The sequence below is a fragment of the Labeo rohita genome, chromosome 22, assembly GCF_022985175.1.
Source record: "Labeo rohita strain BAU-BD-2019 chromosome 22, IGBB_LRoh.1.0, whole genome shotgun sequence".
Lineage (NCBI taxonomy): Eukaryota > Metazoa > Chordata > Actinopteri > Cypriniformes > Cyprinidae > Labeo > Labeo rohita.
In genome coordinates this window covers 18363182-18385639 of record NC_066890.1, presented here as the reverse complement: position 1 = coordinate 18385639, position 22458 = coordinate 18363182, and the positions used below count along the sequence as shown (strand labels likewise).

General features: G+C 35.8%; 2 protein-coding genes across 2 annotated transcripts; both read right to left on the bottom strand.

Moving 5' to 3' along the window:
- Positions 1 to 1207: 1207 nt before the first annotated feature.
- LOC127153889 (uncharacterized) lies at positions 1208 to 2968 on the bottom strand. The gene is made up of 5 exons (XM_051095163.1): positions 2828 to 2968; positions 2384 to 2710; positions 2146 to 2286; positions 1938 to 2065; positions 1208 to 1777 (listed from the first exon to the last, which is right to left on the bottom strand). The coding sequence occupies exons 1-5, from the start codon at positions 2871 to 2873 to the stop codon at positions 1688 to 1690; spliced, it is 732 nt and encodes a 243-aa protein (XP_050951120.1). The 5' UTR covers positions 2874 to 2968; the 3' UTR covers positions 1208 to 1687.
- Positions 2969 to 14104: 11136 nt separating this feature from the next.
- Positions 14105 to 21257, bottom strand: LOC127154152 (V-set domain-containing T-cell activation inhibitor 1-like). The gene is made up of 5 exons (XM_051095560.1): positions 20979 to 21257; positions 20130 to 20170; positions 19678 to 20004; positions 15787 to 16104; positions 14105 to 15688 (listed from the first exon to the last, which is right to left on the bottom strand). Exons 1-5 carry the CDS (start codon positions 20987 to 20989, stop codon positions 15606 to 15608), a joined length of 780 nt encoding a protein of 259 aa, XP_050951517.1. The 5' UTR covers positions 20990 to 21257; the 3' UTR covers positions 14105 to 15605.
- Between the last annotated feature and the right edge of the window lie 1201 nt (positions 21258 to 22458).

Here is a 22458-nt window from a genome sequence, read left to right as displayed (position 1 = left end):
TTAGGGTCTTAGTGAAAAGTCTATAATATACTTTGGTTAAAAATTCTCAATGGTTGTGTAAAACAACACCCTTTTTACCTTGCCAAAATCAGCTCTGCAAAAATCATCTCTTTCTGGTCGAGGCTGCTTTAAATGCAAATGAGCTCTGCTCACCCCGCCCCTCTCTTCTCTCTGTGGAGTGACGAGCCAGTTTACTTCAGCTGCATTTAGCCGCTAAACTTGCTAACTAGCACTTTATTAGGAAAGGCGATCACAAAGATTCATAAAAAAACCCTTAAACTCACTTCTGCTGTAAGTGAAGCTGGATCATGTATGATTCGCGCAAATACAGACAGATATATGTAGATCGGGAGGCGCATTCCCTTCACAAACAAGCGTAATCTACTGCATCTTCAGCAGCTCAGATGTCGGGAGTAAATGACGACCACTATGTTCATTATTACATCCAGCAACACAACACCTCAATCACTCAGTCGGAGATATTCTTGTCTAATTTACATCCCTGCTCCGGCATCGAAACAGAGGTCGGACTGTTACAGCTGATCTGAGGTAAGATGCTCATGTCAATCAACTATCGTGGGAGCGGCCTCTGTGGGTGTGACGCCACAATGACAGGCATCTGAGAACGGCTCGATTTGAAAAAGGGAATATTATTTTTACAGGTTAATTAAAAACCACTGCATGTATTTTTATCATTATAAGGTAGATTTGTACATACACTGACAACACACATTAATGTTCAAACAACATGTAAAAGTGAACTTAGCATCTGATGACCCCTTTAATGAACAAATGTAACGGCATGTGTACAATGCACAGAGACATGCGATGTGTCACAAAAACACACATTTCATATATATTGAAATATATATTACAAAAGGGATTTTGTAATGTCAAACTGGCTGTTAATTACGAGGTTACTTAACAAATAAATAAATATTGAAGTGAAGTTTGTTTATTATGCAAGTAAAATAAAATCCAGAGTAATGACAGACAATAAATAAGCACAGCTATGTAGGAAATCAGTTTAATGTTCATTAAACAAAGACATCTGAACACTGAATTGCACTCAAGACAACTAGGAAGTTACACTGTAAAAAAAAAAAAAAACAAAAAAAAAAAAAAGTTGTTTCAACTTAAAAAACCAAGTGTTAATGTTGCCTTTAAAATTTTAACTTTAGTCAACATGAAATGTTAAGTTGTCCTACATGAAAATGTGGATATTTGAGTTAAACATAATATTTTAAGGCAGCATGAACACTTTATGAACATATACACAAAGTGTATCATAAATAACTTTGTTGTTCTGTTGTTTAACTTACAGCCTATAGCTACAACATCTGATTGCAAACTCAAAATTTTTCAAACACCAATCAAATCAAAACTTATTAACATTATAGCATTAAGCAGTATTTCTGCCAATGTAATTGTTCATTATGCAAGCTCAAAAAAATAGGAATCAAAACACAGAGTTAACGTGACAAGTTATAACATTTAACTATGTGACATCTAAGATAAATATGTGATAAGCACAACTTACAATTCACATGAACGCTCATGCTATACTAAATGAAACCCCAATCCTTGGGGTCAAAAACATATAGTGAGCTAAATATGCTGATGAAAGGGATCTACACATAATGAAACGAGAAATGAACTAAAAGGGTCAGATGCTATTATGTATTACTCATTCTGGCCGCTCTAGAAGTGCATATGTGCTGTTAATTTCACGAGGCTGAAACCTTGTACATGGTGTGGAAACGTCTGCTGTAGTGAACTGAAAAAAAAATCAATAGTACCATTTAATCTTAATGCAGATGTGAAACAGCATGAAGGTGAATGAATGAGAGAATTTCATTGTGGTGTTAACTATCTCTTTAAAGGGTACATATTAGTATCTTAAGTCATTTTGATTGTGTTAATCTTAACTGTTTTACCTGCACTTGGCTTAAGATTTGTGGTTGTTCAAGATCCAGAACTTGAGGCTGTTGTAGATGAGGATCTTGAGATCGTTTCAAGTCGTCTCTGGTTCTCTTGCTTCCAAGAACAAACACCTTTACTAGTCCTTAAAGAGACAGTGAATTCAGATTTAACATCAAGTCTTCTCATTTTTAGAAACAGAGAAACACATTTCAAAGAACTCACCTATGATCACAATGATTAGAACTCCATTAAACACAGCAGATATGAGGATAATAAGCAAATGAGACTGATCCTTCTCAATGCACTTCACCACTGTATGATTCCCCACAGTGTAATTCTTGCTATCTAGATTTAGAGTTGGATCTGTGCAATCATTGGAAGGGTTTAATATTAATATTTAATATTTTGTGGCTAACAATGATTTAGTGTTTAAGTTGGTGATCAGTGAATGGTCACTCACCAGTGATGTGTAGTCTGGTGCCATCGCTGTATTTTGGAGGAGAGTCTGTGGTCACACAGTAATAAAGTCCTAAATCATCAAGAGTGACATTATTTATGAACAGACGATGTTTACTTTGCACTGAATATTTTTGTCTAAATATTTTATTGTAGTAAAAAGTAGCTGAAGTTGTGGAAGTGCGTAATATCATAAATGGAGGATCTGGTAGTTTCAGTAATAACCAGTTAACCTCCTTTACATCAACATCACAGTTTATAGTCACATTTTGACCTAAATCTGTTAGTTGGTCTGTTAAAGTCTCTGCAGATTGACACCATATGAGCAAATCTGTGAAATAAACACCACACATACAAATACTTAAATATGACTGTACAATTAGACTTTATGAATCAATATAGTTTACAAAGCTCATACAAAAACATTCATAAAGTATAATAAACTTACAAAGATGAAGCTGCATGATCTTCATGATGTTAGAACACTTCAACATGATGCTGTGTAGATTTCTGCTGTTTGAAAGCAAACTTCACCCCAGAAGTTTCAAGTGGTAAATTTTAGCCACATCAAGAGGAAGTTGAAGTCAAGTTTGCACTGCAGCAAATTAGATTACAGCATGAATTCTTTTATGGTTGTGTGTTAGTTATCAATTGTTCTCAACTGGTTTTACTTCAGAATCCAGATTTTACATCGAACATCTAATGGAACGCTATACTTTTCTACTTTTTTTTTTTTTTTTCTTGCATACACTGTAAAAAATAAAAAACACAATTTGTTGAGTCATCTTAAAATAAGTTGTTACCCTGCTGCCTAAAAAATTTAAGTTTAGTCAACTCAAATACATTTAGTCAACTTGAAATGTTAACTTGTGCTAAGTAACAACTTAACAGATGGGTAAGTAACCCAGCTGCCTTAAAATTTTAAGTTGCTTCAACTCAAATAGCTAAATTGTCACTTCATATAATTTAACATTTCTAGTTGAATAAACTTTGTTTAAGTTGACTGAACTTAAAATTTTAAGGCAGCCAGGTTACAAATTATTTTAAGTTGACTCAACAAATTGTTTTCTACAGTGTAGTAGTGTATCAGATTTTCACACCTCCACTCTATTTGTTGTTTCAACCCAACTTTGGGTCAAATATGAACTAACCCAACTGCTGGGTTAAATTTGTTAAGTTTAATTTTTAAACCAAAAGTTGGGTTAGGCTGGCTGCACAGTACAAGATTTTAAGGCCAATTTTAAGACTGATTTGGACCACCAAAATTGGTTCAGTTTGAGGCTTGACACAAACGTTTTTTTTTTTTGTGTTGTTGTTGTTGTTGCTGTTGTTTTTTTTTTTTTTGTCACAAATACTACACACACTAAAAAAAAAAAAAAAAAAAAAAACAAGTTATAGAAACAAGTTTCACTCAGAAATTGCTAGTAAATTTCCCAAACAATTACAAAGAAACAGCAAGTAACACACTGAATTAAATGAGAAATTCTTAAGTAGAACACCACTTAAGGTTCTTGGCCTCAAAACACTACTTACTACTAAACAGACTTTACAGAATTGTGACGTTGTGAGGAATCAATAATGGCCTCCAGAGGGCGGCAAATGTTTGCTACAAAAAATTTAGCATTTGTTCAATAACACACACTGCTATTCAAATCTGTTTTATACATTTAACATTCTGACATCCACCGTGATAATGCAAGTGGTTAAAGTGAAAGCCACATCAAGAAACAAAGCTCATCACAATTAGATTGGCCACAAGCATAAGTATATACTAGTACATAAAAGGTGCACAGAGTCATGCACACAAACACAAAACACCATCATGGTAACCCACAATACTTAAATAATGCAATAAACGTTCATTAACATATTATTCAGGTAACATAAATCCCTAAAGTACATAACTGTTAACACACACACACACACACACACACACAAAAAAAAAAAGATTATTTAAACAAAATACTTTCAAATGTGTAGTGTCATGCAGAGAATTCTGGGAATATCAGTTAACAGTTTTCGACTGTAAATTTTACATTTTTTACTTCTAAAACAGCATTTTACTGTAAAATTACATGAAATGGTTAGATCTTTTACAGTTTTTCACTGTATTTAGTATGGGAACTTACTGTTATCCTATTAACAGTTTTTTTTTTTTTTTTTCTGTAGTGTTTTTACAAAATTTTACAGTTAAAATTACACTTATTTTTTACAGTGCAGAAACTGCACTAAGTGCAAACAGCAGTAGATGCTATTTACAGTAAGTGAAAATTTAGATTGTACTTACACTATTTGTACCTCAGTGTATTGTATAAGACCCGACACAACTATGTGCGGCAGGACATGATTTGATGGTAGAAGGTCTGGGAACCTTGGCTGCTTAGAATGGTCAATGACCGCCCAGGAGGCCATATGACTGACAGGTAAAGCAACCAATCACATTTCGTTTTCTGATGCGTCATGTTTAGGGGTGTGGAAAGTCCCCTCAATAACAGACCATTATGTATAGGGTGCAATGGGGTTAAAGGCACCCCCTAAGAAGAAAATGTGCTTTTCACTGTATCCAATGTGTATTATTGCAGAAAAATACATAAGTTTGTATTGAACATTTATGGGGCAACATATTTTGTGTGAAAATGTATCATATAAGTTGATTATTTTGTTTAAAAATACCCCTTCACATGGGGTAAAAGGCTCATCAGCATGGGGTAAAATGCACACGGATACAAATACTTTATATAAGATTATACTTGTTCAAAACAATCACTTTAGCAAAGTTTGTACTATTTTCTGCTATCTACTATTCTAGATTTCTTTTCATTTATTTTAAATGGACATTAGTACAAATTACAATTTCTTCCACCTACATGTGAAAATAATAAGTATTATATCAAATTATAATGTATAATATATAATATTACACTAGAGCAAGTAATTTATAATCTGTACATAATAGTTATTGGTCTCCAGTAGGTGATACGCTTCCTTTCTGAATGCATTCGAAAAATGCATTATATAATAATTTCGGAATTTATTTCCAAAAATATTTTTAAAATTCTGTAGTAAAACCATCTATACCTGGTGATTTGCCATTATTCATTTGTTTTAGAGCTAGAGCAATTTCCGCTATAGTCAACTCATCATCAGTTAAGAGTTTGTCATCTTCATTCAGTTTATGTATTTTATCTCTTGTATTCACAAAAAAGAATCACAATCTGCTTTCTTATTTCTGGATTTATAAAGGCTACTATACAAAAATGGTATTCGCTTGACTGGAGTTTTCCATGATGTTTTCATTTAAGGAAAAGAAGAATATCTGTGTAGGTATCTTTGAAAAACTGAATCAGACTTAAGTAGGCTATAACTTAAATACTACTAGTCAGTTTCCTTGACAGAAATTCTAGGACGTTTTCAAGCAAATTTTTTCAGAGCCTGCATAAACGCAACCGCTCACTTTGCCATATTGGACCCATTGTACCAGCTGACTCTTTAATACTGCATGGTTTATATACATGTTGCTGCTGATTGGGCTGACATTTTTAACAGACCCACCAAACAAGAGAAAAGGTATCTCAAACCGTTCCTGTATAGGTTTGACATCATCTATAAACTATCAATACCATTCATGTGTTTTGAAGGAGGTGTGGCTTTGGAGAGTATAGGGTTATGACAGTGAGGAAATTTTCTTTTCACTTTTACTTTAAAATTAGCAGCAATTAGGAGTCTAGCAACAGTGTGTTTTTAGTTGGTTTGAGTTTTCCCTCTTTTCCTCGTTTTCCTTTGGTAAGCGCCATGCAGCATTTACTTTCACTTTCAAATTAGCGTGATTCAGTGTCAAGCAGTGTTTGTTTAGTTCATTTGAGATTCTCCTCTTTTCCTCACTTTCCATCACTTTTAAATAGCTTGTAAAAGTGCTGTGCGCATTTTAATTTCACTTTCAAATTAACTGCATTTCGGCATAAAGTAGTTGTTAGTGTTTAGTTTGTTTGAGTTTCCCCTCTTTTCCTCACTTTCCATCGCTTTTAAACTGGCAGGGCTGGATTTACCTCTTAACCTGACATAGGCAAAACTTATTTTTGGGCCATCCTTCCCTATTAATATTATATATAATATTACGACACCAGCATAAAAAAAAAAAAAAAAAAAAAGAAGTAAGTGGAACACTATCGAAAAGCCCTTGCGTTTAGTCAATAAAGATTTATTAGTAGTTCAAAACTATTTTATTGATAAAATAAAATATATATTTATTTTTATTTTATTACACACATACACACTACACACACTACTAATAACTACTAAGTCCCCCATAAACTGTATACAAATTCATTATTGCCTTAGTCCCCCTTTAAAGGGGTCATTTTCCAGAAGTTGATATGATTTTTTAGGGTCTTAATGAAAAGTCTATAATATACTTTGGTTAAAAATTCTCAATGGTAGTGTCAAAATGACCTATGCAAAAATCAACCCATTCTGATGGATTGTTCCTTAAAATGCAAATGAGCTCTGCTCGCCCCGCCCCTCTCTTCTCTCTGTGGAGTGAGTATCTGTGCTCTGTGAGATTGTTTACTTTAGCTATGCAATACAGTGGAATACTGCAACAAGTTTAGTATACCATTCCTATAAGTTAAACATTTATTTATTTATTTATTATTTTTGTAAAAATGTAAGGAGTAAAAAGTATAATTTTATAAGTAAAGTACTGATAGCCTACCAGAAAAATCCACTTAAGTACAGTAACAAAGTATTTGTACTTCGTTACTTTGTATTTTGTTTAGTTGTGCTGTTTGGATTCAATTAGTGTATTTAATGTTACACTGCATATTGGGAGTTTATGATTTTGCCTTTGAGTACGGTGTTTATTTTGTTATTTAGTGTATTTTATTGTGACATTTCAGTGTGTGAGATTGTGGTTGCATTGTGATTTTCCCTGGAGCCCTTCTAGGGGTTGTTTTGTAACCTAGTGAATGTCTATTTAATGACACAAGTGTTGCTAATGATTCCCTAGAAGTAAACAACTGACTTGTTCTGCTTGCTATATAGCCAGTTTAGGAGGACAGGAGGATAGTAGAACTTTCAACACACTCAGATGTATCTAGTACGATAAAACAGCACTGTTTTCTTGCATACGCATGACTGGAAGAAGCAAAAACACATTATAAGCTGATGTAGATACTTTTTTTTTCACAAACCTTTCACGAGGAGCTTAATGCTGTAAATTCGTAATTCATTTGTGACGTGGCATGTGTAGTTTCCTGTACTGTATTGTATTGAAAGTTGTTGAGTTTGAGGAAGTAGTTTCCAGTCTTATATTCCTGAGGGAAGCTTTCAGTTCTGTTCTCATATGCTGAATCCTGTTTCTCCACAGAAACTTTACCCCTAACAATGTTCACATTCAGACTGTCATTATGTCTCTAGCGCACTGCAATTTCTTCAGCTGTCTGTAGCTCAGAAGTAGTTATAAAAAAAAAAAAAAAAAAAACACAGAATGTCCAATATAACCCAAAATAGAGACCTGCAGCGGCACTGAAAACTGAGAGAAGTGATAGAAAAAACCCAAAGTTTATAATGCAAGCAATATAGGAATTTCTTTTACGAATGACTGTTGACTGAATGGAGTCTAAACGCTAGTTTACTCTCAGTCAGAAAAACACTGATGGACGATGGACACATGGGTACAAGGAACAGGGTTTATTATAATACAGTACAGGGAAATCCACACTAGGAAGAGCAAAGACATGCATAAGACAATGTAGACCTGACAGAGACAGAATGCACAGACTAGGACTAAAATACATGGGGTATAGGCTTAATTACAAGACACACCTGGATAACATGAACACAATCAAAAAACGGAGAAACTGGGTCACGGAGCACGTGGAAGGGAAAACAACAAAATAGGTCCATAATCGTGACATATTGCCCCCTCCAGAAGGTGCATCCACGAGTCAGTGGGAACTTGGAACAAGGCTCAGGAGGAGGTCAGATACCCGGGAGGAGGACAATGAACAGAGTCCAGGGTGAAGATGATGGAGGGAGGAGCCAGGGACACGGCAGGAGGGACTTGGAGCAAGGGCTGACGACTCCAGGGGGCCAACCGACGACAGCGGAGCAGGTGGCAGAGGTGGAGACAGAAAGCCGATGAGCCAGGGTGACAAGGAGGATCCGGAGGACCTAGTCTGAATTGATGGCTCCAGCGACTGATGCGGAGGTATGGATCTGGAAGGCCGGGGTGGAGCCGAGGGGATGGAGGAGCCTGACGGAGCCAGAGGGACGAGGGAGGCCAGTGGAGTCAGTGGACTGCCATGGCAGAGAGGAGGGAGCTCGGAGCCATGGTGGAGCTGCTTGGTCGACATGTCCTGGACTCTTGAGGTGGAGACAGGGGATCCTGCAGCCATGATGCCGATGGAGACTGGCAGATCCACGGTGTCCCCACCCCACCCCACAGATGGTGGACTGAGGGTGAGCAGAGGGGCTGCCAGACGACAACAAAGGAGGAGGGAGGAGCGGGTGGGAGGGCGTGCATTTGTGAGCCTCCGGGCTCTTTGGCTGTCCTTGGGAACAGAAGCCCACTCCTGGCTGGACTTGGGAACAGAGTCTCTCTCTGGGCTTAACTTGTGAACAGAGTCTCTCTCTGGGCTTGACTTAGAAACAGGAGCCCTTTCTGTGCTTAACTTGGGAACAGAGTCTCTCTCCGGGCTTGACTTGGAAACAGGCGCCCTCTCTGGGCTTAACTTGGGAACAGAGTCTCTCTCTGGGCTTGACTTTGAAACAGGAGCCCTCACTGGGTTTAACTCAGGAACAGGACTCTGACAAAGAAGGCAGGAGAGGGGGCAGTTTGGCATATGAGTCTATAAGGTCTTCCTCCACTTTTCATATACCCAAATCCAAAATTTCTACTACCTCAAAAATTCTACTATTTCTAAATCCTCTCCGCAATCCCTCTGGCCACAGATTCTTATCTTGTGGAGGATGTGGTAGCTGGCTCTCGCACCTGGTCTGACATTCTGTGTAGCTCTGGCTCCGCGGCAATCCTCAGCTCTGTTGCTCCTAGATGCGATGACTCATCGGTCACAGCGGGCTCAGGCTTATGGTCTGCACCACAGGGAGATAGTGGGCTGGGCTCTGGGTTGCTAGTGGAACTGGCGAGATCCTCCTCGGAACAGACTGTGAACGGAGATCCATTTTTCGCCAGTATCCACTCCACGAAGGTGGCAAAATCTGCTGAAGGATAATCTTTGGATGACGGCGTTCTGCAAGCAGTGTTCAAACTGGCATTGTAGAATGAGCAGAACACGTCGTCTGGGTAGCTGGTGAAATTAGCGAGGGCCACGAACAGTCTGGTATAGTCATCGAGCAATCTCTCCCTGCTCCAGCAGGAGGAGGAGGTATTCTACACGTGAGATGGCATCAAAGGGATTCATAAAGTGCAAAACAGTAAGCAAATGCAGAAAACAAACTGAGGGAAGTTGAACTGTTTGTAGGTCGGGTCTTACACCGTGTTGGAAGGAATGACAATGACTTAAATACATAGGGTAACAAGCTTAATTACAAGACACACCTGAATAACATGAACACAGTTAAACAAGGGAGAAACTGGTTCACAGAGCACGTAGGGAGGGATAACACAACAAAACAGGTCCATAATCCTGACATGCATTGATCTCCTAACAAGCTGATGATCTGAATCAGGTGTGTTAAATGAGGGAGACATACAAAATGTGCAGAGCAGTTGGCCCTGTGGACTGGAGTTAAGAACCACTGCTGTAGGCTGTCAAACAAAATGTATTTATTTAACCCTTTCACTGGTGAGTTTAAAATATTCTATCGGACCCCCCAGAGTGAGTTTTTTTTAGGCGACCGTTATTTTAGAACGTTCACTTTATTGTTTCCATGGCGACGCGTCATGACTGACACCGCAGCCACTATAGCGCTGTATGACAGACCTATCGCTTTTATTTCGTTTTTCCTTTTTTATTCAAAATATTCACACACTTGCTTACCATGTTTTCAACTATCTGATATTCCGATTCACGAATACGTGTAAGTGAGTGTATTTTGCCGTTTTAAAACCTTTATAAATGATCTGGATCGTGATCTATGACGTGTGATGGGCGTCGCCATGTTTGTTCGTGCTGCCGTTCAGAGGGTCCTGTCAGCCGGATTTACAGCACGTAAATTCACCAGTTTCTCCCGAAATACATGCAAGTAAGTAGCTGGTGAAGTGGGAAAGGAATGGAGTGAATTATATCATTACTTACATTATGTGTATCTGATATAAATCAAACACGTCGGCAAATTATACTTGAATGGATTGTTATTGCTGCTTCCATAGACATCCGTGTGCATTTTACAAACTCTAAATGTATTGTTTTACTAGTAATTATGTGTATTTAAATTCCTGAAACCTAAAATAAACGTTAAGTCGTTGAACACACTGCTCAATTGTGATTATATGACATCTCTCTCTGGCTCAGCGCCAGCCATCGCGCGAAAACACAGTTTGAATTTGGCAGTTGCGTGACGTCACCGAACGTTCGAAATCCCATATGTGGGACCGTACTCCCAGGGGCACAGAAAATAGAATCCCATATGTGGGACCGTACCGCTCAAAGGGTTAAATCAGTTTAAGTTTAAATTCAGTTTAAGACAGTACAAAATACCATACTTATTTGTTTACTAACCTATTTAAATAGGAAATTACTTCTTTCTTTCTGAATGTGTTGTGTTTTGTGAAGTTCACCCTAACATATCTCTCCACTGTCACATCTAAAATCACTGATATGGAATGTAAACAGTCTAACGCCCTTGTGAGGGAGGGACTAGAGACAGTAGGCACAAAGGAAGAGACAGCCTTCCTTTGGGAATATAACTACGGTTTGATTGCACTTCTTCCCTTTGGTTTTCATACGTGATCTGACATGTAGGAACAGATTCCAGTGGAGGTTCGGTAGGCAGTTGTCTTTTCTTGTTTTTGAACATTTATGGTTAGTTATTGGCTACATTAACATTATCAGTAATATAAATCATATGCTTCCAGAAAATCGTTTCCTCTCTTCATGCTAAATTTACCTTTGCTGTTGCAGGTGGGCAGAAAACTATTGTGTAAACATAATTCTTTGAAAAGAATAATTAGAACATGACTTCTCAGTCACACTTTATTTTAAGGTTCAGTTCTGGCCATTAACAAACCATTAACTACGACTTTTGACTTGAAGCGCAGTTTATTTCGTCTATAATATGTTCTATTATATATGCAGTTATTTTACATACTATTTTATTCTGATGCCCTAAACAAAGTGGAAAAAAAATATTAGCAAATATATAAGACAGTCTATGAATTAAAAATAAAGATAAAAATAATGTGTGTTTGTCATATGTCTTGTTAGTCAAGTACACCTTACTGTTTTAATAACATTAAATATAAGTTTTAATGAAATGTTATCCAATTAAAGTATGATGCTTTAGATTTTTTTTTTTTTTTTTTTACTTCTGTAAATCATTAATACATTAAATAGACACTTACCTCCTGATAGGAAATTCCTGTTCTTTTTAAACGTAAAACACCTCAATTTAGTAAAGTGCACAATGCACCATACAGGTTCACAGAATGCATACAGAAAACGTACATGCAAGCAATAACGTTGCATGGCACAATATTGTGAACGGTAAGATTTTTAATGTATTTTAAAGACGGCTCTTCTGCTCATCAAGCCTGCATTTATGTGATCCAAAATACAGAAAAAACGGTACAATTTGGAATTTTGAAATATTTTTACTATCTATCTATCTATCTATCTATCTATCTACCTACAGATATATATATATATATATATATATATATATATATATATACACATATATACATATATATATATATATATATATATATATATATATATATATATATATATATGAAGAGTTCAGATGCAAAACCAGCTAAATCCATCTGATGTCTTTCTTTAAATGTATATATATATATATTTATATATATATATATATATATATATATATAGTTGTTATTATGCTGAAACAGCTGAGTATATTTTTTTTCAGGTTTCTTTGATGAATAGAAAGTTCATAAGAATGTAATTTATCTGAAATAGAAATCTTTTTTTAACATTATAAATGTCTTCATCATCACTTTTGATTAGTTTAAAGCATTCTTGCTAAATAAAAGTATTATTTTCTAGAATTATTTTCCCAAAAAAGCAGTTAATTTAAATAGTAAACATATTTTAAAAATGTACTGTTTTTGCTGTACTTTGAATCAAATAAATGCAGGCTTGCTGAGCAGAAGAAACTTCTCTAAAAAAACATTAAAAACTTTTGACTGGTGGTGTATCAGAGTGACATTTCTCTAACAAGAAATGAATGTAGGGTGGAGCATGATTTTGTCCATCAGGAAATGACTGGATCGTTGTTTGTTACAGATGCTATCATTTGTAAATGAGACGTTGTCCTACAATTACGCAAAAAAAAAAAAAAGATGAGAGAAAAGATGTCATTGCAAGAGGACGGAAAGTTGTTTAGATTAAAGATTATGAGGGCAGATGAATTTAAAAACAATAATAATAATAATAATAATGAAGTGCATGATTAAATAATTTATATTAATACTGCAATATTCCACAACTAATTTTCAATCTAATGGATGATGTGCAGCTGTTACTTGGTCTCAGTAGATGGTTTAAGTGTTGGAAGCTCATCTCATGACAGTTAAACACCCTACAAAGTAGATCATAATCAGACAAATTGCTTTTCCTGTAAATATTCAAATATTCAGCAGAATGAAAACAAAAAGCACAGCCACTATAGAGTTATGATCTTCTCCGATCTTAATTGTGCTCCTTGGCTCCCTTTTTTTCTTCTTTGTGGCGAAAGGTTCTTCAAATTATAAAAATGTAAAAAAGCGATGGTTCTTTAAAGAACCTTTGAATGGCTCTTTGTGGAACCTGGTTGTGGAATGGTTCTGACAGTGCATGACACTGGAAGTTTAATTTCTCTTTTGCTTTTGCGTTTAATTTGAAGTGGCATTAGCCCACTGTACCCTACAAGTTCAAACATGCTACTCAGCAGTTCAAATGTGAGCAAAACTAAGCATTCATACCATTTACTCTTCATAACTGGTTAAAAAAAGTGTTAAGAGAAATAAATTAAATATTTACTAAATTAGTTGTCATAGCACAAAACAAAATTATTCGAAGAGGCTATCTACCCCACTACTTTAGGACGATGGGCCCCTACACTGTAAAAAACAAATTGTTGAGTCAACTTGAAATAATTTGTAACCTGGCTGCCTTAAAATTTTAAGTTCAGTCAACTCAAAAAAAGTTTATTCAACTTGAAATGTTAAATTATACTAAGTGACAACTTAGATATTTGAGTTGAATCAACTTCAAATTTTAAGGTAGCTGGGTTACTTACTCATCTGTTAAGTTTAGCAAACACAAATATCTTTGTTACTTAGCACAACATTTCAAGTTGAATAAACTCATTTTAGCTGACTGAACTTACAATTTTAAGGCAGCAGGGTAACAAATTATTTTAAGCTGACTCAACAAATCGTGTTTTTTATTTTTTACAGTGTATGTGGCTTTAATTCTTATTAATATTTTTAAAGTGGCATTGATGTTATTTTATAGCATAATCTATTTGAAAGTGTTTTGACAATTTAAGTGAACAGATGAATAACTGATGACAAATAAAGCATACAAGTCACAAGAGATTCATTTGAAAGATAATTTTATTCTATGTCCTATGGCGTGTGAATGTTTACATATTTAACTGCCTATATTGTAATTAAAGGTATACAGAAGATAGCAACACGGTATATGTGAATTCACATTGAATGATTCCACTCATTTAGTCTGTAGAGTTTAAACAAAAAGTAAATTTGTCTTAAATATACATGCAATTCATGGAATTGTTAGTAACCCCTATAAATTAAAATAAACACAAAATGTAATAACAACAACAGCAACAACAACTCAAACTGCTGGCATTTTCCCACATATATCTGGTACAAAGTAAAGTTGTTTTGTAATCTACAACATATACAAAGTTCCATTTTTGTTAAACAAACATTGCCAAAATTAGTTTTAATACAAATACAAATGCAGTTGATTTGGCAAACTATATCAACTAGAAGTAAATAAAATGAAACATTTTAATAGTTTGAAATTTTGGAAGGCAATAAAGTCTACCAGATAGATAAAATAGCTTAAACAAGGTTAACAAGATTCAGTTAAACAACAACAACAAAAAATTAAAGCTAGCTTAAACTGATTGTCTAATCTTAGCTAGTAAAAGCTTAAGTATATGGTTTAAGCTAAGACCAGCCAAAATGTGGCCAAAAACATTTTAAAACCAGCATCCAATCAGCTTAGGCTGGTTTTTCCAGCTGCCTTAAAATTTTAAGCTCAGTCAACTCAAAAATTTTTTATTCAACTTGAAATGTTAAGTTATACTAAGTGGCAACTTAGATATTTGAGTTGATTCAACTTAAAATTTTAAGGCAGCTGCGTTACTTACCCAGCTTTTAAGATTAACAAACACAAATATCTAAGTTGTTACTTAGTAAAACTTAACATTAAGTTGACTAAACTTATTTGAGTTGACTGAACTTAAAAAAAAAAAGGCAGCAGGAAACCCTTGAAACCTGATAAAGTGTTGAGATGAATACTTTTTGTAGTGCATGAATGCTTTAAAAATGCATCTTTCACAACATACCTGCATTTAAAATGCATAAGCTATCTATTAGCAAAATGTAAACAACTATGAAAAAAATCATTAAAAAACAAAACACCAAGACATACATCAGTAGAACATCAGTGAACTGCGGTCAGATGAGATGTTGTCTGGTCATATGTCAGTAAAAACGAATCTTCCTGTCCTGTCAGCTGTTATACCGAGCTCGTAGCGTGTGCTCTTTAAGTGCACGCACAAATATGCCGGCGCGCGCTGTGTTAGGCTATAGCCTAAAGCCTGTATCATGTATCATGCAATATAAAAGTATAATTAAAAATTAAAATGTTAGGTGGGATTAATCGTAATTTACGCTGCATTTAAAGTAGTGCTTTAGCTAAAGTGCTAGCAAAACATGTCTTAAGCCATTTCTCAAAGGTTGTGATTGTCTCAGGGAATCATCCTGAGGTTGGATCTTTTGTGAGGCACATTGGAGCAAATACAATGCAGTACTGCAGATAAGTGATTTCTTCACTCAATACTCACATACAGAGCAGAATGGAAACAGAAAGTAAGGGCACTAATAAAATCTTCTCAGTTCTTGCTTGTGCTCCTTGGTTCACTTCTGGTGGACAGAAAGACAAAAAACAAAGAGGTCTTAAAACATAATGTTAAACAATCTCATCCTAACAAACTTAAATTATTAGCTTAAAGGTAACAAACCTAGTTTCACACTTTGAATGAGTAGTTCATTTGTGATTTGGCACGTGTAGTTTCCCGTTTCATTGGGTTGAAGGTTGTTGAGTTTGAGGGAGAAGTCTCCTTTCAGATAATTCTCACGGATAATTTCAGTTCTGTTCGCATATGCTGAATCCTGTTCTTCCAGAGAGACTTTACCCTTAATAATATCATACACTTTTAGAGTCTTATTGTGTCTCCAGTGCACTGTAATGTCTTCAGCTGTAAGATGAGATCTTCTAGAAGAACAAGGTAAAACAACAGAACTTCCAACGGAGCGCTCAGTCAAGACCTGCAGAGGCTCTGAAAACAAAGAAAAGTTATAATAAATTAAACCAACCCGAATAGAAGGAGTACATTTCTAAGAACTTGGCACATGTGACTTAAAGGGGTCCTACAGGTGCATCTCAATAAATTAGAATGTCATGGAAAAGTTCATTTATTTCAGTAATTTAATTCAAATTGTAAAACTCGTGTAATAAATAAATTCAGTGCACACAGACTGAAGTAGTTTAAGTCTTTGGTTCTTTTACTTGTGATGATTTTGGCTCACATTTAACAAAACCCACCAATTCACTATCTCAACAAATTAGAATACTAAATTAGAAGACCACAAAAAAAAAAAAAAAATAGTGAATTGTTGGCATCCTGGAAAGTATGTTCATTTACTGTATATTTACTCAATATTTGATAGGGGCTCCTTTTGCTTTAATTACTGCCTCAATTCAGTGTGGTATGGAGGTGATCAGTCTGTGGCACTGCTGAGGTGGTATGGAAGCCCAGGTTTCTTTGACAGTGGCCTTCAGCTCATCTGCATTTTTTGGTCTCTTGTCTCTCATTTTCCTCTTGACAATACCCCATAGATTCTCTATGGGGTTCAGTTCTGGTGAGTTTGCTGGCCAGTCAAGCACACCAACACCATGGCAGTGTGGGCAGGTGCCAAATCCTGCTGGAAAATGAAATCAGCATCTTTAAAAAGCTGGTCAGCAGAAGTGCTCCAAAATCTCTTGGTAAACGGGTGCAGTGACTTGGGTTTTCAAAAAACACAGTGGACCAACACCAGCAGATGACACTGCACCCCAAATCAAAGCTATGAGCTTCTCCACCCTTCCTCCAGACTCTAGGACCTTGGCTTCCAAATGAAATACAAAACTTGCTCTCTGAAAAGAGGACTTTGGACCACTGGGCAACAGTCAATTTCTTCTTCTCCTTCTTCTCCAGGTAAGACGCCTCTGATGTTGTGTGTGGTTCAGGAGTGGCTTAACAAGAGGAATTTGACAACTGTAGCCAAATTCCTTCACACGTCTCTGTGCGGTGGCTCTTGATGCCTTGACCCCAGCCTCAGTCCTTGTGAAGTTCACCCAAATTCTTAAATCGATTTTGCTTGACAAGCCTCTCAAGGCTGCGGTTCTCTCAGTTGGTTGTGCATCTTTTTCTTTCACTTTTTCCTTCCACTCAACTTTCTGTTAACATGGATACAGCACTCTGTGAACAGCCAGCTTCTTTGGCAATGAATGTTTGTGGCTTACCCTCCTTGTGAAGGGTGTCAATGATTGTCTTCCGGAAAGTCTTCCCCATGATTGTGTAGCCTAGTGAACCAAACTAAGAGACCATTTTGAAGACTCAGGAAACCTTTGCAGGTGTTTTGAGTTGATTAGCTGATTGGCATGTCACCATATTCTAATTTGTTGAGAGTGCATTGGGTTTTTGTTAAAAGTGAGCCAAAATCATCACAATTAAAAGAAGCAAACTACTTCAGTCTGTGTGCATTTGTTTAATACACGAGTTTCACAATTTGAGTTTAATTACTGAAATAAATGAACTTTTCCACGACATTCTAATTTATTGTGATGCACCTGTATATTGCTTTTTCTTTTTTTTTTTTTTAAACTTTAGTCAGTGTTTGATGCTGTTTAAGTATAAAAAAAGGTTAAAGTCCACTCTAAAAGGAGATGTTCTCAATAAAGGATTAGTTCACTTTCAGAACAGTCCAAGATGTTCATGTCTGTCTTTGTTCAATCGAAAAGATTTTATATATATATATATATATATATATATATATATATATATATGGCACTTCAATGGGAATCAGCAGGTTGAAGGTCCAAATTGCAGTTTCAGTGCAGCTTCAAAGGGCTCTACATTAGTTTTAGTTAGCACTAGGGCTTCAGGCATTACGCAATTGCGTTGGAAGGTAGCACGTGATGTAGGCAGAAGTACCGACCCAGTGTTTATTAAGTGAACATGCAATTACAAGTCAAATGCCCTTTACAAAAAAAGGTAAAACAGGGTCATTCCGTGTCAAATCAACCACACTTCAAAAAAAAATTCCCAGCTCAAATTTTTGATTTTGCTAAAATTTTTTCTGAAGAAAGATACACAGGTATAGTGATGAAAGTCAAAATATTAAATGTCATTGATGAATATTTACTGAGTAATCCAGTAGAAATAGCAGGAGGTCAAAGTGGCAATTTTCACCTCAAATTCAGAGTCAAGTTACAGGGGAGTAAAAATGACTTCAGAAAGACAGCAGCATCATGATGATATTTTTACACAGAGATTTGGTTCCAGAGATATTGGAATTTAAATATGGCTCCAGGATTGAATTGTTTAAATGTACACATTTTCAGTGGTCAAAAAACAAATGTGGGTCAGTCTGAAAAAATATGATACTTCTTTTCTTTGAAAGAGGAATGTCTGAAGAACAAATAATGTTAAAACTAGAGATGTATCTTGTTTCTTTCTGTCAAGACAACTGCATTAAGATATATTTAATACTTCTTGAGTTACAGGCATGCAAACGTTGGAAAAATACTTAAAAGGTGCTGTTTCCCCATTTTTGAATGGTCACCATTGGCACATAATGCAACAAAGATTGCTAAAGTCAACAGATTTTACTAATAGAACTACCAATCTCTGTGTAAATTTAACGTAATGCTGCTGTCATCTTTCTAAAGTCACTTTTATTCCCCTGTAACTTGACTCTGAATCTAAAGTGAAAATTGCCATTTTGACCTCCCGCTACAAAATACTGGATTACTCAGTAAATATTCACCCATGAAATTTAATATTTTGGCTTTCTTCAGAAAAAAATATTAGCAAAATCAAAAATTTGAGCTGGGGACCTCTGGTTGAGTTGACACGGTATGACCCAACAACGATATCGGACAATTTTGTTGGAGGACAAAATGAGATGGAGTTTTTCGCCCTACCCTACCTTTTTGAACCAAAGTACACAGATGAAGGACTAACCACATGTGACCTTTTCAACGTGATTAGATATAACTCTTTTTCCTCAGCTGGGATCGTGTAGATACTTTTGAAGCGGAAATGAAACTGCAATTTGGACCTTCGACCCGCTGGCCACCATTGAAGTCCACTATATAAAGAAAAAACACTCTAACATACTGTAAAATCTGTGCTTCCAAAGGTTCTGCACAATCCTCTTATTCGCAAACATTCTCAGAGTCTGAATCAGGCTTGAACTGGTATGGCAAAATTGATGCCATCGTTAATATTTACATCTGAGCAGATGAAACTCGCTGTTATTGTTAGGGGCGTGCCATTTCCGGAACAAGCTTTAAGTGGTTCGCCAATCACAATGCACTGTACCAGCTTTCCAATCAGAACACATTTCAGGGTTCAGAAAAAGGGGCTTCATTGAAACAGCAACTAAACAGTGTCTGAGACAGACTAGGAAGAGAGGTACAGCAAAAATGTAAAATATGTGAAAAATAATGTGTTTTTGAGACAATCAGGCATGACAACCTATTCTAGTACTTCTCAAAACTAAATCAAGACTTCATAAAAGGGCATAGCAGGAGCCTTTTAAATAAAAATAATGAAAAAGACTAAACAAAAATTTTCCCCACTAACCTTCGATAAGCAGCTCCACAGTCTCAACTTCTGATTCCGCTGTGATGTAGCACTGGTAATTTCCTGTATCATTGTACTGAAGATTTTTGAGTTTGAGTGAGAAGTCTCCTTTCTGATACTGCTTAGCGACGCTTTCAGCTCTGTTCTTGTACTTTGGGTGCTGTTCTTCCACAGAGCCTTTACCCTTAATAATGTCATACACACTCAGACTGTCGAGGTGTTTCCAATTAACTGTAATATCTTCAACTCTAGGCTGAGGTTCTTTAGAAGAACACGGTAAAATGACAGAACCTCCGATAACACCCACGACAGTGACCTGCAGAGACACTGAAAACACAGAGGTTATGATAATAAAGAAACATGTTTTTGAAAGAAAAAAAAAAAAAAAAAAAATTTTCTACATCAGGAGCACTTTACATATCATTTATCCTCTAATAATCCTTAGTGCTCACCATTTATCATTGTGATCAGATGAAGTAAAACAACACAGCCTCTGTAAACAGAAAAAAAAAAAAATACACAAAACAAACAAAATCACATTCACTTTAAAGGTTAAATCATTAAAGGGCATTGTTCGGTTAAAGCATTACTGCAAACGGGATTTTTACTTTTAAAAAGCTGAGAAAAATTATTTTCTGCGCTAATCAATATGCAACAGTGTTTGGACCTAGAAATGGTTATGTCAAAAGTCAAGTGGATAGAAAACCTTTTAAACATGATATAAGATATACATTTAAATAGATATAAATTTAAAATCTAATGTTATAAAATGTAATGTGCACAAGTTGCACAACTGCATTTAATATGGCAATATTGCCTATATTTCGGCTACTTCCACATATAAACAAATACAGAATTATAGTATATAAATATATAACGTCTCTTTCTCAGTGAGGTTTCATGATGTTTAAAGCGCTTCGGTATGGAAAAGATACAATTAACTGAGAAATGCTTGAAATAACATTGTGCTATGTCGACGGAAAATGTTTTGAAACCGGAGTTCGTATCGCATGTTTACGTTCAAACATGCTAGTCACGGTAATGTTGCACGCTACTGCAGTCCAGGATGCAAACAGAACTAAAAACTAAAAGTGACTCCCCCCATGTACAGTCCACTAAAAACCATTTTGAACTTTATAATGTATTATTTATCTTTTTTGAGTTGTCTGCGGATTATGATAGCAATGCTTAACTTTACATTTCAGGCAATTAGCGTTTAGCCGATGTTAGGAAAGTACTGTTTATTTTCGGTTTCTATATAGGCCTATAATGTGTGATGTGAAAATAATCAGACCACATACCTGGTGGTCATGACTCAAAAGGTTCAATAATAAAATAAATACTGTTAATATTTAGGGGGAAAAAGGAAAGAAAGAAATAAAATAGCAAAAGAAATGTAGTGATCGATGCTCTCAAAGCACTAATTTGCAGCTCAGGACGCTTGTATAAAAAATCTCAGTGAAGCACTTCATCCGTTTTGAATAACCACGTGATCAGTGTGACGTTCGAAGCTTCGATTTGCAAACAACAGTGTTTCGTGTTCTGGTTCTAAAACGCGAACCCACTGCGCAGATTTTAAGTGTCATTCACTTGTTTAATAAGGCTAAATCATAATACGAATAAATATTTACATAGTTTTGTGCATGTTCCGTTTATTATCCCTGTTTCACAAGCACTTAAAGTGACAATTCCACAATAATCGTTTATTTTGATGATTTGCCTACACGAGCCATGCTTATTTTTTTCATAAATGTATTCTCATTTATTCATATTTCGTGCAACAGTTACCTTTTTAATTATTTATTTATATGGGGTCCGTTGCACAATTCTGAAACAGTCCAAAAACAGGTGGAACGTCTGGGACGCAAAAGCACATTTTTTCACCTTCGTCCAACGTGTTAAAAAAACTTGGAGTAATGAATCATTTTACAATAATGTTGAGGAGAAAGCCTTGATGCTTTGCAAAGCTTCATTTCACCATCAAGGGTTGCCAGGTCTGCATAACAAAACCCAATGTCCAAACAAAAATAGACTAAAAGTAGCACAATGACCATACCCCAAATAGCAAAACTCAAAATGTGCAATTCCTATACCTAAATTACACATTTTACAGTCACTGCTATGCTAACTGAAAATATCGGTGTGATCATAAACACAGCTCAAATGATCCTAGTGGCTCTCGTTCACAAAGGTTTTAAAAAAGTTTTCAGTTTTATCATTAGTAGGGATACATGTTTTAGTACAAACATTTCAGTCAAATGTAATTTATGGATTAGCAAATCATTAACCCGCAGAGGAAAAAATAAATCCAAAACAACCGTTTAAAAGTAGCCCAAACCCATGGTAAAAACGAGGACTTGGCATCCCTAAGTAGGGTTCGGGAGTGCGCATATCACGTGATTTCAGTAGGCTGGGCGACAACTGCGAACTCATGAATCAGTGAGATCGCCCCCTGGTGGTTTTTCTCAAAGCGTATATAGCTGCAGCCCATACGGGGCTCTGGAGTTTCAAAACTATGTAGAGCAGTATAAATATGAATTATTAATATTTACATTAATTATTCATATAAATATGAATTATTCATATTTACATTAATTATGAATTAATTATGAATTACTCATATTTACAGATGGATCAAACAGCCAGAAACAGGCCGCACTGGTATAGCATTTTCATTCCTTGTTATGAAGTAATAGTCAAAAAGAGGAAAACAGACTACTTGTCAGTATACACTGTAGAATTAGTAGCAACCTTACTGACATTAGAGTAGGTGGGGAAAAA